The sequence below is a fragment of the Myiozetetes cayanensis genome, unplaced genomic scaffold (assembly GCF_022539395.1).
Source record: "Myiozetetes cayanensis isolate MyiCay16 unplaced genomic scaffold, myiCay2020 scf26, whole genome shotgun sequence".
NCBI classification, from domain to species: Eukaryota; Metazoa; Chordata; class Aves; order Passeriformes; family Tyrannidae; genus Myiozetetes; species Myiozetetes cayanensis.
The window spans coordinates 2,223,697-2,249,672 of NW_026087477.1; the positions used below are offsets into that span (position 1 = coordinate 2,223,697).

Consider the following 25,976-nt stretch of genomic DNA (forward strand, 5'->3'; position numbering starts at 1 on the left):
TTTGAGGTTTGGAGGTGAAAGTTAAAAAATTGGAGGTTTGGAGGTGGAAGTTGAAAAATTGGAGGTTCGGAGGTGAAAGTTAAAAAATTGGAGGTTTGGAGGTGAAAGTTAAAAAATTGGAGGTTTGGAGGTGGAAGTTGAAAAATTGGGGGTTTGGAGGTGGAAATTAAAAGTCGGAGATTTGGAGGCGGGAATTAAAGTCGCAGGTTCAGGTGCCAAAATTATAGAATTAATAAAATTGGTTGTGAAAATTCAGTATTTCTCCACAGAAAGCCCTGGGTTGGCGGAAGGTTGTCCCAGGGAAAGGGGGTCGGGAGGAAATGGTATTAAAGGGCATTTCCAATCCAAGTCAATTTGTGATTCCATGATTTAATATCAGGATTGGGGTGGGTTTCCCCTCCCCCTTTAATAACCTGGTTAAAGTGGTTAAAACTGGAGCTGGGATTCCTCTGGAATGTAAAGATTCCATGGGTTCTGCAGCTCCTGAGCTTCACCTGCTCTACAGGTGGTTGAGGGTTATAAAGGACCTCGTGGTGCGTCCTAATTATCAAAGCAGCTGTAAAAGTGTTATCAGAGGAGGGAATGTTGATAAATAGAAACAAAACTCACAATCAGAGTGAAAAAAACGGGAGCAACGTTCCCAGTGGATCATTAGCAGGGGATCCCGGCTGGAAAATTCAAGACTTTGGGGTGAATTTGGGGTGGTTTAAATGAAATTTTTCAGATGGTGCAGTGAAAAAAGTCTTGGATTGGGACATGAAAGTTGGATAAAAAGAAAGGGCGATTTTAGAAGTGACTGTTCCCTTGGGAAAAGAATAATTCATCCTAAACATTACCTGGATGTCCCTCTGGAATTTTCTCCGGGCATCCACCCTGTCCGTGCAGCCGAGGGGGATTTGGGGGGATTTGGCTGCTTCTTCTAGGGACACCAAAGGGCAGGAAAACAGGGAAGGAGAAAGCCCAGAGGGAGGTTTTGAGGGCAGGGAGCAAATCCAGCACCTCTTTGGGGATGCCCTGGGAAGGCAGAACAACCCCTCGTGTTCCCTGGGAATGAGGATATCCAAGGAATATTGAACCTCCAGGACTCTCTGCTGCTCTCTCCAGCTGGAATTTAACAGCGCTGGAGTTTTTTGGGAGAGCTGCAGGATGAGCTGTGAAGTCAAGCCCCATTAAATTTTTTGGGGAAAAAAAGGGGGAATTTCGGTGCTTCAGGGCACGGAGAAGCGTCAGAGAAGGGACATCCCAGAGGGAGTTTTTCCTGGGGCAGGTTGTTCCCTCCAGGCACTGAATTCCCTGGTTTTTCCACAGTAGGAAAGTTCACGATCCCGTTTTTGCTGCAAAATTGGACTCTGGGGTCCAGTTTTGGGGAATTTCCACTGGGGAAAACTGGGATTGAGTGCTGGGATGGAACTGGTTGCACTGAGCCCCAAACCCGCTGCTGCATCCCGGGAGGATGAATCCCTGGCATTCACCCATTCCCAATGGGAAAGGCTGGTTTTCCCAATCCTGCTGCTGCCTCAGGAATTATTGCTCCCCCCATCTCCAATTTCCCAGGCTCTTGGCTTTAATTATGGATCATGATAAGATTCCATTAAATTTGGGAATGCCGAGCCGTGGATGCATCCCACCCACCTGGTTTCAGCTCCACCAGTGACCTTGGAAAAGCCCTTTTCCCTCTGGATTTACCTCCAGAGGGTGGGATTGTGCTGGAAAAGAAACCCTTAAACAAACACAAAGATCTTTTAGGCTTTTCCCCTTATCCAGGAATTTCCACCAGAAACAGGTTCTTATGGAAATCCCCTCTGGTGGCTCATTCCTGCCCCTCTCCCACCCCTCAGAGAGGCTTTTCCACACATTTGGAAAGAAGTGGGAGACATTTTGGGCTATGAGCTCTGCTGCTTTGGGGTCTGAGAGCATCCCAGGGATGGGTTTTCCCATGGGAAAAGGGAGGAGGAGGCAAAGCCTCCCTCCTTGCTGGGCCCCGTGGTCTGGGGGATCCCGGGGTGTTTTCCATGTTGGGAGTGGGAATGGAGTTTGTTTTAGGAAGTTCTTTAGGAAAGGTGTTTTGGGGAGGTGTTTTGGGATGATGCTTTGGGAAGGAAGACACTTTGGGAAGGTATTTAGGGAAGGTGGGAGGTGCTTTGGGAAAGTGTTTGGGGAAGGTGCTTTGGGAACAGGCTTCAGGAAGGTGATTTGGGAAGTTGTTGTAGGAAAGACTTTAGGAAAAGTGTTTGGGGGAGGTATTTATGGAATATCTTTTGGGAAGGTGCGTTGGAATAGTGTGAGGTGCTTTTTGGGAGTCACTTGGAGCAAGTGTTTTGGGAAGGTGCCTTGGGAAGGGACTTCAGGAAGATGCTGGGGGAAGGTATTTTGTGAAGGTTTTTGGGGAAGGGGTTCAGGGAAGGGATTGAAGGAAGGTCTTTAGGGAAGGGGTTCAGGGAAGGGATTGAAGGAAGGTCTTTAGGGAAGGGATTCGGGGAAGGTCTTTAGGGCAGGTGATTTGGGGAGGTGAATCGGGACAGCGTGAGGTGCTTTGGGAAGGTGCTTTTGGGAGCCGCATCGAGCAAGAAAACACTTTAGGAAGGGGCTTTGAGGAGGTATTTAGGGCAGGTTTTCTGGGGGGAAGGCGCCTGGGGATACCTGCGTGGGGCTCTTGCAGCAGCGCTTCAGGAAGATGCTTCGGGAAGGGGCTTCGGGGGGACGCTTTGGGAAGGGCTCTGGGGAAGATGCTTTGGGAGAGGCGATTCGGGCCGAGCCGCAGGGACACCCCGCAGGGAGGGGGGCCTGGGGTGGGATGGGGGGTGGGATGAAGGGCGGGATAGGGGCGGGATAAGGGTGGGACAGGGGCGGGATTGGGGGCGTTTCGGGCTCGGCCGCCACCTGCAGCCTCCTGCAGTACCAGCAGCCGCCACCGGGTGGGGCCGTAGGGCAAAGAGTGAGCGGGGTGCGGGGAGTGGGGGTGGATGCGGGTCCTTCCCTCGGGAATTGGGGGGGCTCCAGCCCCGGGATCCACCCGCGGGGAGGGACAGCGGGGTCCCAGGGCGTGGGGGAAAGGCGGTGTGGGAATGGGAGGGGTCCCTGCGCCGGCATGGGGATGGCGGGATGTCTGATGGTAGTGGGGAGGTTGGGGGGTCTCTGCTCAGGGATACACCGGAGAGGGGGGATACCAGGAGCGGGGTGGGACTGCCTGGAGTGAGGGTTCCCAAGGATCCGGGAAGCTGCACCCGCTCCGGGATGCTCTGGTGGGATCCCGCATCGAACCGGAGTGGGGGAGGACGCAGGAAAGGGGCTCCAACCTGACCCCCCAAAAGGAGAAGGAAGGGTGGGGGGACATCCCGGACTCCTCGGGAGCCGCAGCAGCCGGGAGGGGCTCAGCCCCCCTCCCCGAGCTCCGCAATCCCCCCGGGCACAGACTCAAACCAGCTGGGGAGGCTGGAGGGGGCCGGGGGGGCGAGAGGGGAGCGCAGGAGAAGGGGGGAACTCAATGAACTTTTGTTTTTCCTGTAATCCGAAGCAAATGCTTGGCCAAAGTGGCTGCGAGCGGCAGCCCGGATACCTGTCCCTGCCTCCAGTGCGGGGAGGGGGGTTAGGAGGGGATTTGGGGGGGATTTGGGAGCCTCCTGGGAGACGCACGGTCTGGGGACACCCCTGGGATAAAGCAGGACCCCCTGTCCTGGAAAGCACCGGGGGAGAGGGGCAGGAATATCCCCCACCCCCATCTTTCCCCAATAATATGAAATAGGGGCATGTGGGATGGAGCAAATCCCAAAAAATCTTGTGGGGGCAGGGAGTAAATCATTGCAGGGGGTGGTGATAAATAGGGGCAAATAATTGGGGGGAGAATTAATGGAAGTGGGTAAATAATTGGGGGGGGGGTCGTTGCAGGGGGTAAATCCTTGTGGGGGTAAATAATTGAGGGGGTAAATCTGCAATGGGGTAAATCATCCAAGCAGGGAAAAGGGCGGGGGGTGGAATTATCGGGGGGAGTAAATCAGTGAAAGGGGAAAATCATGAGGGGGTAAATCAGGGGAGGGGGGAGAGTCATTGCAAAGGGGGGAAATGATTTGGGGTAATCCTTGTGGGGATTGCCAGGGGGGATGGTTAGGGGTTAAATATTGGGGGGCCATCAGGAGGGGGAAATATCGAGGGTTAAATATTGTGTTGGTCGTTGCAAGGGGGAATAATCGAGGGTTAAATATTGGGGGGGGGCCATCATGAGGGGGAAATAATAAGGGGGCAATCCTTGCAAAGAGCACATAATTAGGAGTAAAATATTGGGGGGATCGTGGCAAAGGGGGAATAATAAAGGGTTAAATATTGGGGGGATCATCACAAGGGGGAGTCATTAAGGATTAAATATTGGGGGGACCCTCACGGGGGAAATGATGAGGGATTAAGTATTGGGGGGGAAACGATCGAGGGGCAGGGGTCTGGGAATCCTTATGGGTGGAAAATGATGGGAGGGGATGGAATCATTGCAAGGAGCTCATCGAGGGTTAAATGTTGGGGGAATCGTGGCAAGGGGGAGATAAATGATCGAGGGTTAAATATCGGGGAGATCATCACAAGGGGGAGTCATTAAGGATTAAATATTGGGGGACCCTCGCACGGGGGAAACGATCAAGGGAGGGGGGGCTGGGAATCCTGGAGTGGAAAATGATGGGAGCAAGGAGCGAGGAGTGCACCAAGGGTTAAATATTGGGGAGGTGGGGGGATTGGTAAGGGGGGGAAAGGATCGAGGGTTAAATATGAGGGGGATCGTGGCAAAGGGGAAATAATAAAGGGTTAAATATTGGGGAGACCATCACAAGGGGGTGTCGTTAAGGATTGGGGGGGACCCTCAAATGGGGAAGTGACCAAGGAAGGGGGGGGGGCTGGGAATCGTGGAAAAAGATTGGGGGCAGGGAGGGGCAGAATCATGGCAAGGAGAACATTAAGGGTTAAATATTGGGGGGATCGTGGCAAGGGGGAAATGATCGAGGGTTAAATATTGGGGGGCATCATCACAAGGGGGAGTCCTTAGAGATTAAATACTGGGGAGATCCTCGCATCAAGGGTTAAGTATTGGGGGAAAACGATCAAGGAAGGGGAGGGGGGCTGGGAATCCTGGAGTGGAAAATGATGGGGGGGGGAAGGGAGAATCATTGCAAGGAGAGCACCGAGAGTTAAATATTGGGGGATCGTGGCAAGGGGGTGGGGAATAATAAAGGGTTAAATACTGGGGGACCTCACACGGGGGATGTGATAAAGGAGTAAATATTGGGGAACTGACCGAGGGTTCAGTACTGGGGGGAAGGACCCCGGATTAATTACGGGGTGGGGGAAATGATCAAGGATTAAGTACTGGGGGAAACGACCCCGGATTAATTACGGGATGGGGGAAACGACCAAGGGAGGTGGGAGGGGGCTGGGAATCCTGGAGTGGAAAATGTTTGGGGGGTGGGGAGTAGGGCGAAATCACGGCGAGGAGCGCACCGAGGGGTTAAATATCGGGGCGGGGAGGGAGGGGGGATCATTTCGGGGAGGATTGGGGGGCAACCCAGGCGGGGAGATGGGGCTGAGTGAGCCGCGCTCGTCTCTCTCTCCGCAGGCCGAAGGTACCGAGGAGGAGGCGGCGGCGCAGGAGGAGGAGGAGGAGAAGGAGGAGGAGAACAGGAGGAGGAGGAGGATGAGGCCGAGGAGCGCGGCGTGACCGTGCTGCGGGCGGCGGGCCAGGGCTCGCACGCTCCAGCGCCGCGTCCCCCGGCCCGGCCCGGCCCCCCCGAGCCTCTGAAGTGCGGGTGGGGGCGCGGGGGGAGCAGCCGCGCTGGCGGCCGGCCCAGCCCCGGCTTCCCCGCCTCTATATAAACACACATTTGACTTTCTTTTTTACTCAAACTGAACATTTGAGAGGGGCTTTGCCCGGCAGCCCTGCCTCCCCTCTCCTCCTTCTTCTTCTTTCGCTCAAAGTCTGTGAAACTCCGGGGCTAACAAATAAGATATATATTTATAGGGAGATATTTATATGTATATAGAGGGAGAGAGATAGGGATATAAGCCGAGCTGTCTCGCTCCGTGTGTGTAGATACATATATATAGCTATTTAATTCTTACATCTCTCCGGGTCGTGCCTGAATTATTTTAAGATTCTTTTTAACTTTTTTTGGGCTTTTTTTTTTTTTAAATCTCGCTCCTTTTTTTTTTTTAAATTCTTTTTTCTTTCCTTTTTTTTTTTTTTTTCTTTCCCTCCCTTCTGGTGTGTGTGGCTTTGCCTTGAAAGCGAGCGGGAGCCAGAGCATCTGCATTTGGACTTTTTTGGGGTTTTTTTTTTTTTTTTTTTTCACTCCAGGGCTTTTCTTTCCTTTTTTTTTCCCCTTTTTTTTTTTTTAATTTTTGAATTTTTACCCTCGACTTTTTGCCTTCTCAACCTCGCCCACCCCCTTTCTTTTGGGGGTGCCTCTTGTTATTTTTTCCTCTTTAATTTTTCCCCTTCCCCCCCACCTTTTCGCGCAGCGTGGGGTGTTTTCTGCTTGTGTGTTGGGTTTGTTTTTTATTTTATTTTATTTTTATTTTGTTTATTTTTTTTCCGCCTGTGTCACTCTGTCAAGTTTATCCCAAACAAAGTTTTCAGAGAGAGAGAGAGAGAGGCGGAGGAGAAACAGCTTTTTGCCTTTTTTTTTTTTTTTTTATCCTTTTCATTCTCCCCCACTTCTTTTTCCCCGGTTGTTTTTCCAACCTGCCAGCGGAGAGAGGGGGGCGAGCCCGGCCCCCCTCGCCCCAAGGACCCCCCAGGCAGCTTTTAACGCGCGCTCCGCAATCGCCCTTTTTTTCCCCCCGTGCGTGCGTTGTGTGTGTGTGGGTGCGAGTGTGGTGCCTGTCAAGGGGCTGTTTCTCTCCCCACCCTCCTCCTCCTCCTTCTTCCAAATATGCTTTTTGCAAGTTTTGATCTCGTCTCGGCACTGGCTACCCTCGCCGCGTGCTTGGTGTCACTGACTTTGCTGCTGGCCGTGTCCCAACAGCTGTGGCAGCTCCGCTGGGCTGCCACCCGCGACAAAACCTGCAAGCTACCAATCCCTAAAGGCTCCATGGGATTCCCTTTAATCGGAGAAACCTTCCACTGGCTCCTGCAGGTAAGGAGGATTCCCTTCGCTGCCCTCCCTGGAGGTGGGTTGGGACCGGCTTTTTTTTTTTTTCTTTCATTTTTAAGTGTTTATTATTATTATTATTCTTTCTTTCTTTCTTTCTCTTTTTTTTTAAATTCGTCTTTCCCTTTCGATTGCATCATGCGGGCTCTTCGGCGAGCTGGGGAGGGAGCCGGCGCCGAGGGGTCGGTGTTGGATGCGGGGGGACCGAGGGAGCCGGGCCGGGCTGGGCTCTCCCCTCGCTGCGCTCCCGCCCGGGCTCTGCCGGGGGCTGGGAAGGCTCGTGGTGGCCCCTAAGGCTGCCAGACCCCTTCTTTGCTCCCCCTCCTCAGCCTAAATTCTCGCCAGACGCTCCGTCCTGCTGCAGCCGAGGGTGGGAGCAGCCCCGGGTGGATGTGGCGGGCTCGGCGCGGGGGCTCCCCTGGTCGTGTCCCCCCCGCTCCGCCCGTGCCGAGGGCTCCGTCCCGTCCCAGCCGCCTTCCCGGGGCTGCTCCCGGCGGCTTCGCTCGGGGTCCGCCCGTGGGGGAAGCCCGCGGAGGTAATCGGGAGATTAACCCGGGATTAACCTCGCTAAACGCCGAACAAGCGGCGGGCGGAGCGGGATCCCCTCGGCCCGCGAGGCGAGAGGGCGACTGCCAAAAAAACCGGCGAGAAAACACCCAAATTAAAGAGGAGGGGAGCGGGCGGGAGGGCGGACGGGGGGTGCCCCGCTCCGGGGGGAGCCACGACCCGCGCTGGGGGCACCCCGGGAGGTTGGGTGGGGGGGAGTTCGCAGCATCCCAGGAGGGAACCCCCGAAGCTAAACGAGCCCGAGGGTTTCCCACCCCAGAAAAATCCTCCGAATAATTATAATAATCAAACGGGAGCCCGGCGAGGATGCTCCCGCCTTTCTTTCATTGACGGAGCCGCCCGGGGCAGGGCAGAGCCCGGTCCCGGCGGGGAGAGCGGCGGCGTCCCCGGTGTCCCCTTTACCCCCGGCGCCGGGGAAGCCCCGACACGGCGGCCCCGCAGCCCCGCCGGCCCCCGGCGCCGAAGGGGTTAACGGCACGCTCTCAATAGGGCTTTATTTTTTAAAGAAATTTATCAGATTTTTACAGGGGGACCAGAAAAGGGTTCTCGCTTTTCCACAGGCTCCGTCCAAACAGAGCGCAGGGCTAAAAATACAAAATTTTGTATAAATTGGACTCCATTCGAAACTTCTGCCACATAAAGGTCCTCTTTGTGCTGCCCTGGAAATGGTGTACAAATAACTCTTTATTAATGCCACAAAAAGGACTTTAATTATATTTACGCAGATCAAGAAACAGGGTCACCTGAACATCTGAAACTCACAACCGCGCTTTTGTTTCAAAATAAACACACGCACTCACACCCCAGCACGGCGGCTGCGGCGCTCGCAGCGCCTCTCCCCGCTCGGGATGGGGGGTTTTTTGGGGGGACACCCCCCCCACCACCCCGCTACTCCTGCGGCTCTGTCCGCCTCTCTGCCGACAAAAGCCCCTGGAGCATGTGGGAAAGTTATTAAACTCCCTGAAATCTGGAGATTTACTTAAGCAAATTGCAGCCTTTCGAGTAAAATCAGCCGGAGCGAGAGGGGAAAAAAAAGAGACAAAAAAAAAAAAAAAAAAAAAGAGGGAAAAAAGGCGGGGGGAAGGAAGGAGGAAAAAAATGGAGGGGGCGGGTGAGGGAAAATAAAAATACGTTTAAAAGTGATTGGGAAGGTAAAGGGAGGAGGAGGAGGAGGAAGGGGGCCGGAGGGCACCGACCCCCGCCGGGCTGCGGGAGGAGCGGGGCGGGCAGCGCCGGGCGCCCCTTCGGCGGGAGCGGAGGTGGCATTCCGGGGTTACCCCTCTCCCCCCGCCCCATTTCTACCCCCACCCCCAGACCACCACCACCCCCTGGCTGTCCCCGGCGCGGGGATCCCCGCGGAGGTGCCGTGGGGTAACACCGACCCCCCCACCCCACACCCGATCCACCCCCGCAGGGCTCCTGCTTCCAGTCTTCCCGGCGGGAGAAGTACGGGAACGTCTTCAAGACGCACTTGCTGGGGCGGCCGCTGGTGCGGGTGACGGGGGCGGAGAACGTGCGGAAGATCTTGATGGGGGAGCACCACCTGGTGAGCACCGAGTGGCCCCGGAGCACCCGCATGCTGCTGGGACCCAACACCGTGGCCAACTCCATCGGCGACATCCACCGACACAAGAGGAAGGTGAGGGTTCCCGCGCGAGACGGGGCGTGGAAACACCTTCCCTTTTTGCCTTTCTCCACTTCTCCCCTTTCTTTTCTCCCTTCTCTCCCTCTCCTCTTCTTCCTTTCTCCCCTTCCTCCCTTCTCACCCTCATTTCCCTTTTCCCTTTCCCTCCCCACGTCTCCCCCCCGTGCCTGGGGTGTCCCTCGTGGGCTCCCCCCGCGCCGTGTCCACGCTGGTTGCTTTGAGGAGGTTAAAGGGGCCCGGGGGGGCACACAGGGGGCTCTGCTGAGGACGGGGGTGTTGTCCCTCTCCCCCCTCCATCTCCAGCCCCCCCGTGCCCGGTGACACGCGTGGGGGCGATCGCGGGACTCGGGGGGCTCTTAAAGGGCAACATGAGCCCGGAGGGAGGGGAGTGGAGAAGGAGGGACTCGGAGTGTGCCCCCTTTTGCAGGGAGACCCCTCGGGGTTGGTCTGGTGGTGCTGAGTGTTTCCTTGGATCTCAGGGAATTTGGGGGGCTCAGGATGAATTGGGGGGGGTGGGGTTGAGCTGGCTTTGGGGGGCTGAGACCTTCTTGTGTCACTCCCTTGGGGTGAGAGCCCCCCCTTGCAGCCCCCGAGGCAGGTGGGGAGCACAGGGCAGCTGGTTTTGGGGGTGCTGAGCCCCAGCAGGATGTGGGGGATGGTCCTCATGTCCCCTCCCTGCGGTGGCAAAGGCGGTGGCAGTGGTGACACTCTGGTGGAATGGCTGGTGGCTTGTCACATCCCGCCCCCCACGGGACAGGCTCATTCCCAGCTGGATGAGGGCAGGGAGCGGATCTGGGATGGAGGAGGTGTGTGTGCTGTGTGGAGGCAGCAGTGCTGGCACGGGCAGCGCGTCCCCAGTGCCACCAGAGCGTCCCCAGTGCCACCAGAGCGTCCCCATCCCCGCCCCGGGGCCGGGTCCCCGCTCCGCTCTGCTCCAGCAGGATCTCCTATTTTGGTGTCTGTAAAATCCCTTCCAAACCCTCTTGTGCTCCTGGGGGAGATGAGGAGAAAACAAACAGCACATGACACCCATTAGTCACATTTTTCAGTGTGACACCACAAGAAACACCAACAGTGTCAATCCCAGCCCCGGACTCGACAAACCCAGGGCCTGCAATTTGGGATTATGTTGTTGTTGTTTTTTTTTTCTTAAGGAGGGAGGTATTTTTTCCAACTTTGCTGTCCAAGAGAAAGGGCAGGAGTTCACGGGGCTGCCTCCACCAGGGAGCAGAATTTGGGGCAGGACTGGGATGTGGGGAGTGATGGATTTTCCTCGGCAGCAGCTTTGGCTCCTATTTATTTCCTATCAAGGGATCAGGCAGCGGTTTGAAGGTGTCTCTGTTCTCTTTTCCTGCTTCTTTTATCCCTCTTGCACAGCAAGATGATTCCTTGCTGCTGGAAAGTGGCCTTTGGTTGGGATCTCCTTAATAAAACCAGGGAATTCAGCCCTCAGGAACAGACACAGGAGAGTGGGCTCATGGAAAAGGGAGTTCTGACCCCTGTGGGATCCCGGTGGATTTGTAATTTCTCCCACAGCTCGGGCGGGCAGTGCCAGCTCCAGGAAGGAGCAGTGCCAGCAGGACAGGGCAGGGAGAACCTCCCTCACTCCATAGTTCCACCTGATGTCCTCACTTGGGTGGTTTTTCCTAGTGGGAAACACGTGGCCCACCCTAAGCTGGGAAAGCAAATGCTTTCGGAGTTTTCTGAGTCCAGAAGCTGGTCTGGATTTTGTGAATCTTCTCCTCAAAACCCTTTTTCCTCCCTGATTAGGCATTAGATATTGGGAAGGAATTGCTGGCTGTGAGGGTGGGGAGGCCCTGGCACAGGTTGGGCAGAGAAGCTGTGGCTGCCCCTGATCCCTGGAAGTGTCCAAGGCCAGGTTGGAGCAGCCTGGGCTAGTGGAAGGTGTCCCTGCTCGTGGCAGGGTTAGAACTGGATGGTCTTTAATGTCCCTTCCACCCCAAAACATTCCATGATTCTATGGTTTTTGGCATCACATGTAATCCCAAGCTGGCAAGGATCCTAATTCCCATTTAAGGGGTGGCTAAAGCCTCCTGGGAACAGGTATTCCAACAAAACACTGTCCCAGGATGACCCTTTCTCCTGCTCTCACACCTTTGCTTCGAGCTCCAGCAAACCTTTCCAAACACTTTCCCTGCATCAGCAGCTCTGGGGACGCTCCAGAAGCTCATTATTCCTTAATCTTCCTCTTTCACTGTCGTGAGGTTGAGAACGTGGGACTGAGCTTTGGAAACCAGGGGGATTATTCCGATTTCTTCACTTGATCTCCTCTTAATTACTGCTTTTGGGAGCTGAGCATCTCGTGCATCCCTCCTGATCCCTGAGGAATCACCTCTCCCCTACAGCCCATCCCTTGCCCTGCACCCAGAGCACCCAGAGACCAGGTGAACCTGCTTCCAAAGGGGAGAAAATCGAGCATTCTGTTCTTGTCAAGACTCAGATGAGCCAATTAAAGCTTTTTCCAGGCCAGGTGTGCCTTTTCCCTGCCTGTGCTCATTAAACCTGAGCTTCTATTGCTGTTAAATTGGCTTTTAACTCTCCCCACCCTGAGACTCTGAGAGGTCCAAGGAGGAAGAACTCAGACCATATTTAAGAATCAAGCTCCTTCCAGGTACAAGTTTTAATTTGGACCTTCCTCTTGGCCTGCTGGAGAACCGAGCAAGGAACTTGTTGGCACAAGGCAGGTTTTCCCCAGAATTCACCAACTTTCATAGCAAGGGTTTTAGTCTTCAGAAAAACGTTAAAATAATCAAGAGCAGCGTGAAAGCTCTGTGCTTTCACAGTAGTGAGGTTTCAGAGCAGTGGGGTTTCCTGGGAAACCTTTCTGGTGGCTGATAATTCCATTTTTAAAGCATTTGTTGGGGCTTTCTGGAGCAGCAGTTCCATCCACCTCTCTAGTCCTGGTTCATACCTCACCTCTGAGCTCGAGCCTTCGCTTGTCCTTCCCCCCTTCTCTGCTCTTGCCAGGAACTGGGGTGTAATTTCTCAGGAGGCTGCTTTGTGGCCCGGGATTCCAGCAAGCCAAGGAAAGGCGGAGCGTGGAATCCGTGTTCTCACCCTCCAGCCACCGGGGTCACCTCCAGATCGTGTCCAACCACCCCTTCCACGGCCAACCCCTCTGATAAGTCCTTGTCACCCTTCCAGAAGCCCGTGGAGCTGCATTTCTTTGCAGCAGCAGCCCTGGCAGACGCTCTTTCATCATTCCCTGGCAGAGTCTCCTCCCGATGGCGCAGATTGTCGCCGAGATGTGAGGATGAGCTCCAGAGAAGAGCCTGAAACCCAACATGTTCCTGCAGGAGCTTCCTGGGAGCTGGCCAGGAAGCAGCTGCTTTGCTGGCCCATGTGTTTTCCAAGGAGCTTTCCAGGGAGTTTTTTAGCTCTTCGGTGTAACTTCAGGAATCAGCAAATCGCGGCTCTTGGATGCGCTCTAGGACACTTGGTGGTGCTGGTGGTGGGGATGACTCAGTCTCTGGAGCTCTTCTCTCAGGTTTTTAAGTTCCCTATCTCAGCTAGTTTTCAGGATCCTGCGTGGATCCATTATCCTATTCCACAAAGTGGTGAATATCCTCTTCTCTGGGCTCCCAGGAGTGTTAATCCCGTGGGTGTTGATGAAGGACTCGGAGATGCACGTGTGGAAGGTGCTCGGGAAGAGCAAAGCCGTATTGAGGTGGCTTTCCCATCCCCAGATTGTTAAATCTCCCCTGCAGGAGCCTGCCAAAGCTCCCAGAAATTGGGGAAAACACCCCCCTTTTTGGGAAATGAACTGTACAGTCATCAGAGAGGGTGTGGAGTCAGCTTGGAGCAGGGCTGTGACAGTGGGGTGGGATGGAGGGTGAGGGCAGGGCTGGGAGCAGGGATTGCCTGGGTCAGGGGGGTCACCTTGTTGCAGATGTCCCCTCGTGGGCTCTGCCCTTGGCCTCAGATGGAGTTGGCAGATAAAGAGCAGTTCACAAGGAGTGAATAAAAGCGACTCCAAACTCCTCAGCCGCCCTCCTGAGATAAAGGTCTATGGAGAGGCTGTTCCTGCTGGGTCACAGAGCTGATGTGATGCTGGGGAAGGACCTGGGGCAGCTCCTGGACATGTCTCTGGCTTCTGGGAGGTAGATCCCCGTCCCTCCCCACCCCATGAAAGGTGCCCATCATCCCCTGGGCTCAGAGGTGAAGTGTCCCAAGGGCTGGGAGCCCTCACTGGGAAGGGGTGAGCAGGGATGGAGCGTGGCTGAGGCTGCTCCTGCTCCACCCTCCGGAGCTCTCCCCCTCCTGCTGTGGGTTTGGTGGGCCCAGCCTGTCCCTGCAGGGCATCCTCAGCTCCCATTTCCACCCGGGAATGCCATGGGATCAGTGCATCACTCCAGCTTTTGGGAGTGTCAATCCCTGGGTCGATACAAGCAAGGAGGGCAGAGCAAAGCTGCTCTTAGGCCTGTCCTAGCACAGGCTCCGGCTTTAGGCTGGAATTCAGCAGAGGGGGAGGCACTGAGGTGCCTGTGAGGGACCTCAGCAGCTCAGTGGAGGAGGAAATGGGAATTGGGAATGGCCAGGACTCACAGCCCCGGGGCCAGGAAGGAGATTCCCAGCGCAGGATCCGGGGAAGGTGGGACTCAGACTTTCCCTGGAAGCCTCCAGCCTTGGCAGGGCAGCGCTGGCCTCGTGTTCCAGCACAGAGATCCCAAAATAGGCACAGCTGGCTTAAAAAAAAGGCACAGAGAGAAGAAAATCAAAGCTCTCCTTGGGCTGGGGAGACATCCCAGAGCCCGAGACTCCAGGAGGAAGCAGACATTGGAGCCTGGTTTGTCTCACTGTCCAAAAACTCCATCGCTCATTAACACACCACAATTAATGTTCTGCCTCGCAGGCACACAAGTGTTGAGCTTATTAGCACCAAGTAGAAAGGTCTGAGGCTTTAATATCGTTTGCAAGAGGATTAAGAACACAAAAGGGGCCATAAATTTACAGCCAAATATAAACCAGCTGCTGTGGGCTGGTCTGGGAGGGGGGGGGACAGGGATGGGGAGAGGGGTGGAGGAGGAGGAAGGAGGGATGGGAAGCACTGGGAATGTGCCTTTCCCTACAAAAAGCCATCAAACAGGTAGTTAAGAGGGTTTAGGGTTTTTTTAGGGTTTTTTCAATGTTTTTAGGGTTTTTTTTTCATTTCCATCAGAGGGAGGGAAGGATGGGAATAGGGAGAAGGGCTTGAGGATGAATGAGGGATGGGAGGAGGAAGGAGGGATGGAAAGCAGTGGGAATGTACCTTTCCCTACATAGAACCATCAAACATGTTGTTAAGAGGGTGTTTTTTTGTGGGTTTTAGGTGTGTTTTTTTTTCATTCCCATTGGAGAGAGGGAAGATGGGGATGGGGAGAGGGATGGGAGGAGGAAGGAAGGATGGAAAGCAGTGGGAATGTACCTTTCCCTACATAGAACCATCAAGCAGGTTGTTAAGAGGGGTGTTTTTTTAGTGTTTTTAGGGTTTTTTTTTTGCATTTCCATCCAAACCCGCCACCCTATTCCACGTGTAAATCCCAGGGTGGAAAAGCAACCATTCCCTGCCACCTGAATCCCAACCCCAGAGTGTATCAGCCAGCTCAGGTGGGCTGAATTCCAGCTGCCATGGGCTGGCCTGGCTCCAGCTCGGTGTGTCCGTGTCAGGCTGCTGCCCTGGGAGCTTTAATCCATGGGCAAAAAGCCTCTGGATGCAGGGAAAAGGCTCCCATTGAGGGAGAAGGGCTCCTGCCCGCGGTCTGGGGGAAGGATTTGTCGGCTGGACTGGCTCATTGACTTTAGACCAAACAACCCTGTCATCTCCAGGGTGTAAATCCAGCCTAATTCCAATGGATTAAAAAAAAAAAAAAAAAAAAAAAAAGGCTGAGTGGAGGCTCCTGGCTGGAAAACAAATTCTGTGGGTTTTTCCCGCTCCTTCCACCCCAAAATGCCCTGAGAGCTCAGGGCCTGCTGGGAAGGAGCTGTGCTGTGTGATACCCTGAGCTGAGGATCCAAAGGGTGGGATTTTCCACCTAACTTTGGCATCCAGGAGGGAAGTTTTTGGAAGGTGAAACCCCTTCCTTGAGCTGGGTGCAGGCTCCACGTCAGAGCGGGAATGGGGGTACCAGGAGCTAATCCCAGAGGTGGGAGGGTGATTTAGGACTCAGGATCCATCTTACACTGTGTTTGCACAGCTCTGTACCTCGCTCCATCCTCCTCCATCCTTCCAAGTGGCTCCAACCACCTGTGGTTTGTAAATGTCCCGCTGGGAAACGAGGGCTTTGGGATGAGGACGTTCTCCGTTGCTCCACCGCTAAATAGATCTGCCCACCAGCTCATTCTTCAGCCTCCCTCTCCTTCAGGAAGGAGAAGGGGTTGCCTTAGACTGGGATCATCTTGTTGGGCGGCTTTGGGTCCTCTCAACCTTTGTCACCTCCTCCCTGGGTTTGGTTTGAAGCTCAGAAGAGCTTCAGCCCTCACTGCTGGTCTGCAGGAGCTCATCGGGGACATCCCAGCACCACCAGGTGTGTCTCATCCCCCAGGGAAGGTCTTGCAGGGCCTCACTCGGGATTTTGTGGGCAGAGCCGCCCAAGGGAAAGGCTTTTCCAAGCCTTTTTCCATATTTCTGCCAAGAGGCAGTGCTCTGGAAGGTGTATATATTTATTTCTTTGGGATGGATTGCGGAGCGGGTGTGTCCCTCTCATCCCCTGTGGGAAGGTGGCCACCCCTCCCCCAGCTCCATTCCCAGATTCTGGAATGCTTGGCAGGACCAAGGACTCTGTGCTCCCATGGGAGAGCACTTGGGCTTGGTTTTTCTCTAGGTCTGGCTTTGTCTCTAGGAGAGCCCCTGCTCTGGGTTAGTTAAACCCATGGGGACCCTTCCCTTTGGTCCCCTCTCCGTGCTCCAGGGAATGCAGGGGGTCAGGAAAATGGGCATTTTCTCCCAATGTTTCTCTTCCACTGGCTCCAGAGGTGGATGGGGCGCTATCCCTGCTGCCTGGGAAAGCTGCTTCCCTCCCCTTCAGCTCTGGGAAGACTCCCATCTCCACACCACAGCCCTGGGGTTCGGTGTGTGGTCTAAACTTCAGCAGGGGCTTGGAACCAGATGGTCTTTGAGGACCCTTCCAACCCAGAGCATTCCCTGATCCTGTGATCCCAGCTCACCCAACCCCTGATCCTCATGAAGGGCTGCTCTGACCATGCCTGGTGGGGTTGCAGGATGTTCCTTCTCCAAAGGCACCAGTCACAGGAGTGGGAGCATGTCCTGTTATCCCACCTTTCTGATCCCTACCTGGTCACAGCTCCCATTCCACTGATGGGACACCTTCCTTTTGCCTCCTGTGCTCAATTCCCTCCTGGAGGAGCGGTGACAACACGTGAGGTGAATTGTACCCTCCTCCAGAGAATAAATGGGGGGAGGACACTTGGGGCAGCACTTCCAAACCGACAAACCCCAGGGTGTTTGGCTATCCCTGTAAATTGGGCTAAGAAGCCCAAATGGAACGGAGCTGGTTGTGTTTTGCTGCTGCTGGAGCCGTTTGGAGGCATCAGGAGGTTTTGCAGAGGGAATGCTGAGATGGATGTGGGGTGTCCTGCTTGTCCTTGCTCTCCCTGGGGATCACAGCCCCTTTATCCCAATATCCTTAAAGGGTTTGGGATCAGAAGCGGAGCCCCCCATGCCATGGGGAGGGTTTGTAGGGGGGAAGCTTGGACAGAGATATTTTTAATTAGGATTTTTAATAGGGAAATGCGGTGCTCGGGCTCGTTTTTATTCTGAATTTGACTGGAAATAAGAAATGCTGGAGTTTCCATGACCTTTTATTTATTTTTTTTTTAAACATTAAAAAATCAGGGATCTGGGCAATCCACACCATGAGGGAGCATGTCAGGAGACCATGGAGCGGCCCATGTGCTCTGTTTTTAGGATGGGGAGAAAAGGAATCGACTCTTTGCTGTGTGCAAAGGCAAAACCTTTTGCAAGGTCGGAGCAGCAGCAGGATTTTATGGAAGTCCTCTCTTCTTTGTGCTGCCTTTCCAATTTTTTTTTTTCTTTTGTGCTGTGTTTTCCCTTTGTTCCTGCTCCCAGTACCTGCACAGCCTCTTGCCCACGAACCTTCTGATCCCTCTCCAGAAACATCAGGGTTTCCAAGCCCTCTGGAGTGCGGGCTCCGTGTCTGATGCCGGGGAGAGGCAGACATCCAGGATAACGTGGCAACAGGACAAGGCTGGGATGAACACCCTGGAAATGCTGGAAGAATTAGTGCGTGCACAGGTTGAGGTGTTGCTTTGGATGCTTCCTGACACATCCAAACTGCTGGTGGGGCCAAATTCATTCCTGCAAACATCTCCTCGCTCGTTGTGCCTTCGTTGGGTCGGGCTGGTGTGAGGCTGGAGGGGATGCAGGTGGCTGATCCCGAAGTTTTCCTCCTGGAAGGGAGGAATGTAATGCTCCCTTCCCTCTTTGCTGTGCTGGTGTGCCAGGTGGGAGCGAGGGGCCTGAAAATCGTGGATGGTAAAAGGCAGGGAGTGATTCTGGTGCTTGGAGTGGGAAGGCTGGGCTGGCACCAGGGAGGGTAACCCCACGGAAAACATCATCCCTTTCCATCCCAACCATGAAACTAAGCCTATTCCACGCATGGAAAACCTGTGTGGGAGCTCAGTGAATTCCCTTGAATTCCCTCTCCTCCTTGCTGTGGTTTAAGGACGGGGCTGGGGAATTCTCCAGCTAGGACTGGGGGCAGCTTGCTGTCACATGGAGCTGGGGCTGAGACACTGAGAAGGAATTTTCTGCCTTAGGAAAACCGTAAATCTTTAAATATCCTTTTTCCACGGCGAGGCAGATTCGGAAGGTTCCAGCCAGGCTCGCTGGGTGGTGGTGTCTCCCTCAGCGCAGGGTGAGCCTGTGTGTGCAGCGCAAATAAATGCCCTTGGACAGACCAAATCCCCAGATTTGGCTCTTTTGGGAGGCATCACAGTGTGGAAAAAACTGGGGGCTCTTTCCAACATCCCCAAAAAGTCCTGGCACTGCGGGGAGTCGCCGTGGCCGAGCGCCCGCCACGCTGCGCCTGGGCGCTGACAAAGCCGAGCATCCCCTTGGAGATGATGTTGCCTCTTGGCAGCGCTGGAACGACTCTTTTTTTTAATTATTTTTGCCCCGATTCCCGCCGGCTCTGCGCGGTGTCGCTCCCGCAGCCGAGGCGCTCGGCTCGGCCTCACTAGAGGGCGCAGGAATTGTAGGCTGAGCGAAACGCGCGGGGGTTCGTCGGGGAAGTTGGCTGCCTCTCCCTCCTTTTTAATCAACTGGAAAGATGCAGGGTTGAACTGGAGGTGACTGGAAGGGGATCCAGACTTGTGTCTGGCTGGGGAAGGATCTGCTGACATGTGGGATTAGGCGGCGTGGAGCGCGGCGGCGGCGAGCGGGCGGCACGTCGAGCGTGGCCGGGAGCTGCGGGCTCGGGCAGACGTGGGGTGCAGCCAGCTGGAGGAGCCTCACGGCAAGAGGAGAGCTCGGAAAAGAGCAAGAAAAGGGGGGGAAAATCCGCCTCAGCCTCTCAGTGTGAAATACTTCCCCCTTTTTCAGGCTCTGGGCAGGTGTTGTGTTGACCTCAGTAGGGGCTCGGTCTTCTCTTCCTGAGGGTCCTCTGCTCTGTGTTCTCGCTGCACATCCATCCTTGGGGCAGAGTCTTTCCTCTTCGGAGGGTCTGGAGGGTGTGGATCCATCCCTGGGATGGTTCCCTACACCACGGCAGCAGTTTTGCAGATTGGGACCAGAGGCTTGTTGTCCTGTTTTTCAGGGTGCAGGGGGTCCCCGAGCACTTTGCCTGTGGCAGAGCCAGGAAGGACGAGGTCAGGAACCCCAAGGGCCACCTGCATCGGGCTGGTGGCCCCACTGCAGCCTTGGCACTCTCGGAGCACAGGCTGCTCCCTCTTTAAGTGGGGAAACTGAGTCACGGGAAGCATTTGGAGGAGCGGGGGGTGATTCACTGGGAGCCTCTGCCCCTATCCCAAGCTCCTCAGCAGGGTTAAAGGGCAGTGCCAGCTGGATGGGGAGATACCCATATCCTTTCACCAGTCCCTCTCAGCTGCTCTGTCCCAGCTCTCCAAATCCCGGTGTTCCTGCTCCCCTCCGCCAGCATCCATCCCTTTCCCAGCTCCCTCCCAGGACGGAGCGGCTCCGCTTCAGCACCTTCCAGCTCTCCTTTCCCGAGCGGCTGCTTTTTCCAGCGGCTCAGCCTGAGCAGCGCTGCCCTTTCCAGGCTTTAGGAGCAGCCGGTGGAGCGCAGGGAGGCGGCAGCGGCCGCCCCGTCTGGCGGCCTCGCCGTGCTCTCGCCGCCCCGCTGTTCATTCACTCATTCATTCACCGCCGCTCCGCTCATTCATGCCTTGGCTCGGCGTGGCCAGCCGGGCACGGCATCTGCCTGCAGCCTCTCGGGCTCCTCGAGTTTTCCCTCCCCACGCCGGCCCCGGTTCGCCGGGATTTCCACGGGGAGTTTTCCTCGGGGCTCAGCCCGAGCCCGGAGCGCTGCGAGGCGGCTCCGGCGGAGGCTCCAGCGCGGGGCTGCGAGGGGACAGGGCTGTTATTTCAGCAAACAAACTCCCCGTGAACGCTGTGCATTAGCAATGAGGGGTCGCAGCCAGGAAAATATTACCTTTCCCTTTGAGTGCTGACTGTGGAGGAAATTCTCACATTTACAGCTCCGGCGAGCCCGACGCTCATGGAAAAGAGGGGGCGGCTTTGATTTCGCTCCCCTTGTCGGGTCGATAACTTTGCGGCCCCCCCACCTCGCCTTGGACCCCCCCCTCCCTTCCCCTCCCCGCTCTCCGGGGGACTCGGCCACCGGTGGAGGCTCCGGCGGCTCGCGGCTCCCTCCTGGAATCCTGGTTTAATTGGATTTTCCCGGAGGCCTGGCGTGTGGCGCTGCGTGTGCGTCCTGCCCCGTGTGTGTGTGTGTGTGTGGAGGTTAACAAAAACCAAACAAACAGCACTTTTTTTTTTCCCCCCCTCCGGTGCTCTCCGGGAGGGATGCGGCGGGAATGCCGATGAAAGCGCGTGCTGTGGGAAAGGGACATTCCTGGCATTGCTGAGCTCCTCGTGCAACGCGTGGGCCCGGGCCCAAATTGGAGGAATTGGAGGAAGGAGCCGTGAGCGTCGGGGACCTGGGGAGGCCCGTTGCTGCTCAGTGTTTACTCGCAGAGCTTAAATTAATACTGTCTGCTGACATCAGGCGTTCTTTTTCTCCTCCGATTCCCAAGGAGACGGGCCGGGTGCGAGCGCAGCCGCTGCCTACGTGCATGGCTCTCCTCCCCGCCTGAGCCCTGCTCTGAGTTCAGCCAGATCTCACAGGGATCCCAAAAGCTGCAGAATAATTAGTTTTCACTGATCTGATATCTGTTAAAAAGGCTGAGGATGGGTGGGAGGAATCAATGCCTGTGTTTGTGTGTGTGGGGGCACAACCACGTCAGACAGGAGGATCCCTGAGGGAACAGATGTTTTAGTAGCACCCAGATCATGGGATGAATATCACTGGGATCTGGGAGACGTGGAGCTGTGGGAAAACCAGCTCTGTCCCCTGTGGTTTTAACTCCCATCTCTGGTTTGCTCCGTTGTTGCCCATTGCTTGCGAGGGTTGTGGTGAGGGAGGATCTCTGGTGGATCAGGGCAGCTGATGTTTCTCCATGGACCCTTTCTGGCAGATTTTTTTTTTTTTTGGAGAATTGGTGATTCTGGATGACGAGTTCTGGCTGATGACAAGTCTTCTCAGCACAGGACACTTTTTGTGGCTCCTAAATTACACTAAAACAACCTGTTGGGTCGCTGCAAAAACCCTCTCCTCCCTCCCTCCCGCAGGTTTTCTCCAAAATCTTCAGCCACGAGGCGCTGGAGAGTTACCTCCCCAAGATCCAGCTGGTGATCAAGGACACCCTGCGTGCCTGGAGCAGCAACCCCGAGTGCATCAACGTGTACCACGAGGCGCAGAAGCTGACGTTCCGCATGGCCATCCGCGTCCTGCTGGGCTTCCGCATCCCCGACGAGGAGCTCGGCCGCCTCTTCGAGGTCTACCAGCAGTTCGTGGAGAACGTCTTCTCCTTGCCCGTGGACCTGCCCTTCAGCGGCTACAGGAGGGTGAGAGGCTGGGGCTGGGCCCTGCACCGGTCTGGGGCTAACGGGGTGGTGGCTCAGCCGCACCTCTCCAGGTTCTCCTCACCCTCTGACCTCTGGGCATGAGTGCGTTTTGGGTTACAAATCCTGGTTTGGTGGAGAAGCGAGGGAAAGATCCATCCATCGAGCAGTTTGTTGCAGAACACGACCAGGGCTTGCCCAGATTTAATGTGTATTTTTTCCTCACTCTGCAATTTTCCTGTATTCTTGTCATTTTTGGGACCCTTCTTGTTTTAATGCTCCCCTGTCCCTGCAGCAAAACAGGTCAGCAGACCTTCTAATTCCAAGAACCATTCTAGTTTTTTGATGAATGATGCAGAATGCAAACATACCAAAAACCATAGAAGAAACACCCCAAACCCTATTTTTTTTTTCCCATGGGGAATTTTGGCAACAGAAATTCGGGGGTGGGGGTGGGTGTTCAAATTTATTTTTGTGATATCACTGCAATTTGGGCTTTTTTCATCCATATCATTTGACCACGTGGATGAGCCCGAGCACTTGCAGCCCTGAAGCCCTTTGCAGGAGCAGGTTAACCCCCAGTGCAGCTGCACTTCCACAGGAATTGCTTTACTGAGACCAGGTGATAAAACTCCTTTGGGAAAGACCATTATGCTCCTGGGAAGAGGATTCTTCGGGGTGAATTGGCTTCCCTTTGAGAGCCGATTTTCCCAGGGGCTGCCCCGCATGCCGGGGCGAGCCGGGGGCCTGTGAACTGGTGCAGCACTGGGGCTCCCACAGCAGACCTGCCGTTTACACCTAGGTGCTGATTGCTCCTGCCTGTAATCTCGGCTCCTGGGGCTTCGCTCCTCCTGCCCAGGGAAACGACTCCAGCGTCTTTATGCCCCTCTTTGAGCACCTGCAATCGCGGTTTTATTGCTCGGCCGGGTTGTCCTGGGGATGGTGGTGGTGCTGGTGTCTGATGGTTTCCTGCCCCGCAGGGAATCCGGGCACGGGAGACGCTGCAGAAGGGGCTGGAAAAGGCCATCCAGGAGAAACTGCAGAACACGCAGGGCAAGGACTACGCTGATGCCTTGGACATCCTGATAGAGAGCGGGAAAGAGCACGGCAAGGAGTTAACCATGCAGGAGCTGAAGGTGAAGGTCTCCCCGTGGGCACCTTGCTGCGCTCAGGGGCTCCCCAGAGAGCAAGGCTGAGCTGCTCCAGGGAGGAATTTTTGGGGCAGACCTGGGATGATCAGGGGATCGCAGTGGGTTGGTGGAGCTGCAGGTGAATCCTGGTCTGGTGGATTATGGTGCCAACAAACCAGTTATGCTCAGCCCTTCCTAGGAAGCATTTCATAGAATCACTGAGGGATCACTAAGGTTGCAAAAGACCTCCAAGGTCATCAAGTCCAACCTGTGACCAAACACCCCCATCCCCACTAAACCAATACCATGAACTGGTTTGGCTTTTGAACACTTCCAGGGATGGTGACTCCACCACTGCCCTGGGCAGCCTGTTCCAGTGCTTGCCCACTCTTCCAGTGAAGAAATTTTTCCTGATACCCAGCCTGAACCTCTCCTGGCACAACTGAAGCTTTCAGCCCTGAGCAGCTTCATCCCTTGCCCCATCCACTTCCACAATGTCACCTTTGCAGGCCACATGAGCCCTCAGCAGGTCTGTTACCTTCAGCAGGGCCATGGCATCAGTTGTCCATCATGTGCTGTCAAGATCCATCCCCAGGGCTTTTTCTCCAATCTCTCTGGTCCTCACCATCCTCTGAGGCTCTGTGGGAAGCTTCCCATGGTGGTTTTCCCAGTCCTAGCCTACACAAGGAGCGATCCTGCAGTTAGACATGACCAAGTTATGGCTGCCTCTGGATCCCTGGAAGTGTCCAAGGCTGGGTTGGATGGGGCTTGGAGCAATATAGGCTAGTGGAAGGTGTCCCTGCCCATGGCAGGGGTTGGAATGAGATGATCTTTAAGGTCCTTTCCTACCCAAACCATTTATGGTTCAGTGCCCAGGCTGGAGAGCTGCTGGGTATTAAAATGCCCCGTGGCAGCCTCTGTGCCTGTCCCTGACGTTCCACGGATCTGTCCATGCCCTGGCTCTTACCCTGGCTCTTCCCTTGTCTCCCAGGATGGCACCCTGGAGCTGATCTTCGCCGCCTACGCCACCACGGCCAGCGCCAGCACCTCCCTGATCATGCAGCTCCTCAAACACCCCCGAGTGCTGGAGAAGCTGCGGGAGGAGCTGAGGAGCAAAGGGATCCTCCACAACGGCTGCATCTGCGAGGGCTCCCTGCGGCTGGACAACATCAGCAGCCTCCACTACCTGGACTGTGTCATCAAGGAGGTGCTTCGGCTCTTCACCCCCATCTCCGGGGGGTACCGCACGGTGCTGCAGACCTTCGAGCTGGATGTGAGTGCTGAGGGAGAGCAGGGGCAGGACTGAGCTCTGCTCTGGGTTGGGGGGGACCAGGGACAGCCCCCAGGGAATGGCTGGAGCTGTGCCAGGGCAGGCTCAGGGTGGATCTCAGCACAAGGTTCTTCCCCCAGAGGGTGGTTGGCACTGCCCAGGCTCCCCAGGGCAGTGGGCACAGCCCCAAGGCTGCCAGAGCTCCAGGAGGGTTGGGATGATCCTCTGGGGCACAGGGTGGGACTCTTGGGGCTGGGCCTGTGCAGGGCTGAGGGTTGGATTGGATGGTCCTTGGGGGTCCCTCCCAGCTCAGCACATTCTGGGATTCTCCAGGGTGCAGCTGCACTGTGAGCTCCCCAAACCAGCCTGTTACTTGTCAGTGGAAATCTTGCTTGAGCCTGGCTTAGCTGAGACCTCAGAGAGGATAAATTAGGCCCTGCTGGTGATGGGAGATGGATTTGCCCTGGATTCCTCAGGAATCTGGCGCATGGCAGGGAAGGAATGCACTGGAGCTGTCGAAGAGGAGACGGGTGTGAGGCTTCAAAGCTCGACCCGTGACAGCGTTGGACGCCAAAATCCGAGCTGGGGTGTGACAAGGGAAAGGTTTACTGCAAAGGGCATCTCCAGGCTGCTGGATGACGGGGGGATTACTCACCACCATGGCTGGAATTTCCTACCAGCAAAACAAAATCTTCAGGCCGGGCTCATCGCTGTAAATCCTCCCTAACGCAGCGATTTGAGTCAGAAACCTCTCAGAGCGCTCAGGGGATGATAAATCCGCCCCATTTCTCATCGCCCAGGCCCTGACGTGCGTGCTGGGTGCGTGGGGCTGACAGGCAGCGGCGTGTGGGATGCTCTGGGATGCTCTGGGAGGGCTGGTTGGCACGTGGGGATGTGGGAGAAGCTGCTTCCCTCTGCTCGGAGGCACCCTGGGGTTCCTGGGAGGAGACTCCTGCCAGTGACCACAAAGCACTAAATAGCAGTAGATCATCCTGTGGGTCCCTGGGATAGAGGGAGGAGTAAATCCAGGATTCCCATCCCACCTCCAAGCCTTTTGTGCTGTGCTGTGCTCTCTGGTTTTCCTTTAAATCTGCGCCACGTTGGAGTAATGAACCCAAAGGAAATGGGAATAAGCAGGGAAAACTGGGGAGGCTCTGGCACAGGTTCCCAATATCCAACCTGAACCTCTCCTGGCACAACTGAAGCTTTCAGCCCTGACCAGCTTTATCCCTTGCCCCATCCACTTCCACAGTGCCTCCTTTGCAGGATGTGGGTTGTTACCTGCAGCAGGGCTGTGGCATAAATTGTCCATCATGTGGTGTCAGGAGCCATTCCCAGGGCTTTTCCTCCTGCCTTTCTGCTCCTCACCATCCTCTGAGGCTCTGTGGGAAGCTTCCCATGGTGGCTGTCTGAGTCCAAGGAGTGATCTTGCAGTTAGATGTGACCAAGCTGTGGCTGCCCCTGGATCCCTGGAAGTGTCCCAGGCCAGGTTGGACGGGGCTTGGAGCAACCTGGGCTAGTGGAAGGTGTCCCTGCCCATGGCAGGGGGTGGAACTGGATGATCTTTGAGGTCCCTTCCAACCCAAACCATTCCCATCATTCTGTGCCTGATCTGTACAAAAGCAAAGTGCCTTTATCTTGTCCTCTCTGTTGACGTTAGGGTTTGACCCCCTCTGCTTTTCTCTCCACCCTTTCCCGCCTCTCCCCAGGGTTTCCAGATCCCCAAAGGCTGGAGTGTGATGTACAGCATCCGGGACACCCACGACACCGCCCCGGTCTTCAAGGACGTGGACGTGTTCGACCCCGAGCGCTTCGAGCAGGGCCGGAGCGAAGACAAGGACGGCAGGTTCCACTACCTCCCCTTCGGAGGAGGAGTACGGACCTGTCTGGGGAAGCACCTGGCCAAGCTTTTCCTCAAGACCCTGGCCATCGAGCTGGCCAGCACCAGCCGCTTCGAGCTCGCCACCAGGACTTTCCCCAAAATCACCCTGGTGCCCGTGATCCACCCGGTGGACGGACTCAAGGTCAAGTTCTTCGGACTGGATTCCAACCAGAACGAGATCCTGGCGGGGACGGACGCCATGCTGGGGGCCACCGTGTAGAGCCCACGCCGGCGGCG

The 25,976-nt window shown here is 55.5% G+C and overlaps 1 protein-coding gene across 1 annotated transcript; it reads left to right on the forward strand.

Annotated features, from left to right (window-relative positions):
• The first annotated feature begins 5,682 nt into the window (after positions 1-5,682).
• Positions 5,683-25,976, forward strand: LOC126642970 (cytochrome P450 26B1). The gene is made up of 6 exons (XM_050321059.1): positions 5,683-7,109; positions 9,106-9,330; positions 21,185-21,460; positions 22,438-22,593; positions 23,579-23,860; positions 25,567-25,976. Exons 1-6 carry the CDS (start codon positions 6,906-6,908, stop codon positions 25,957-25,959), a joined length of 1,536 nt encoding a protein of 511 aa, XP_050177016.1. The 5' UTR covers positions 5,683-6,905; the 3' UTR covers positions 25,960-25,976.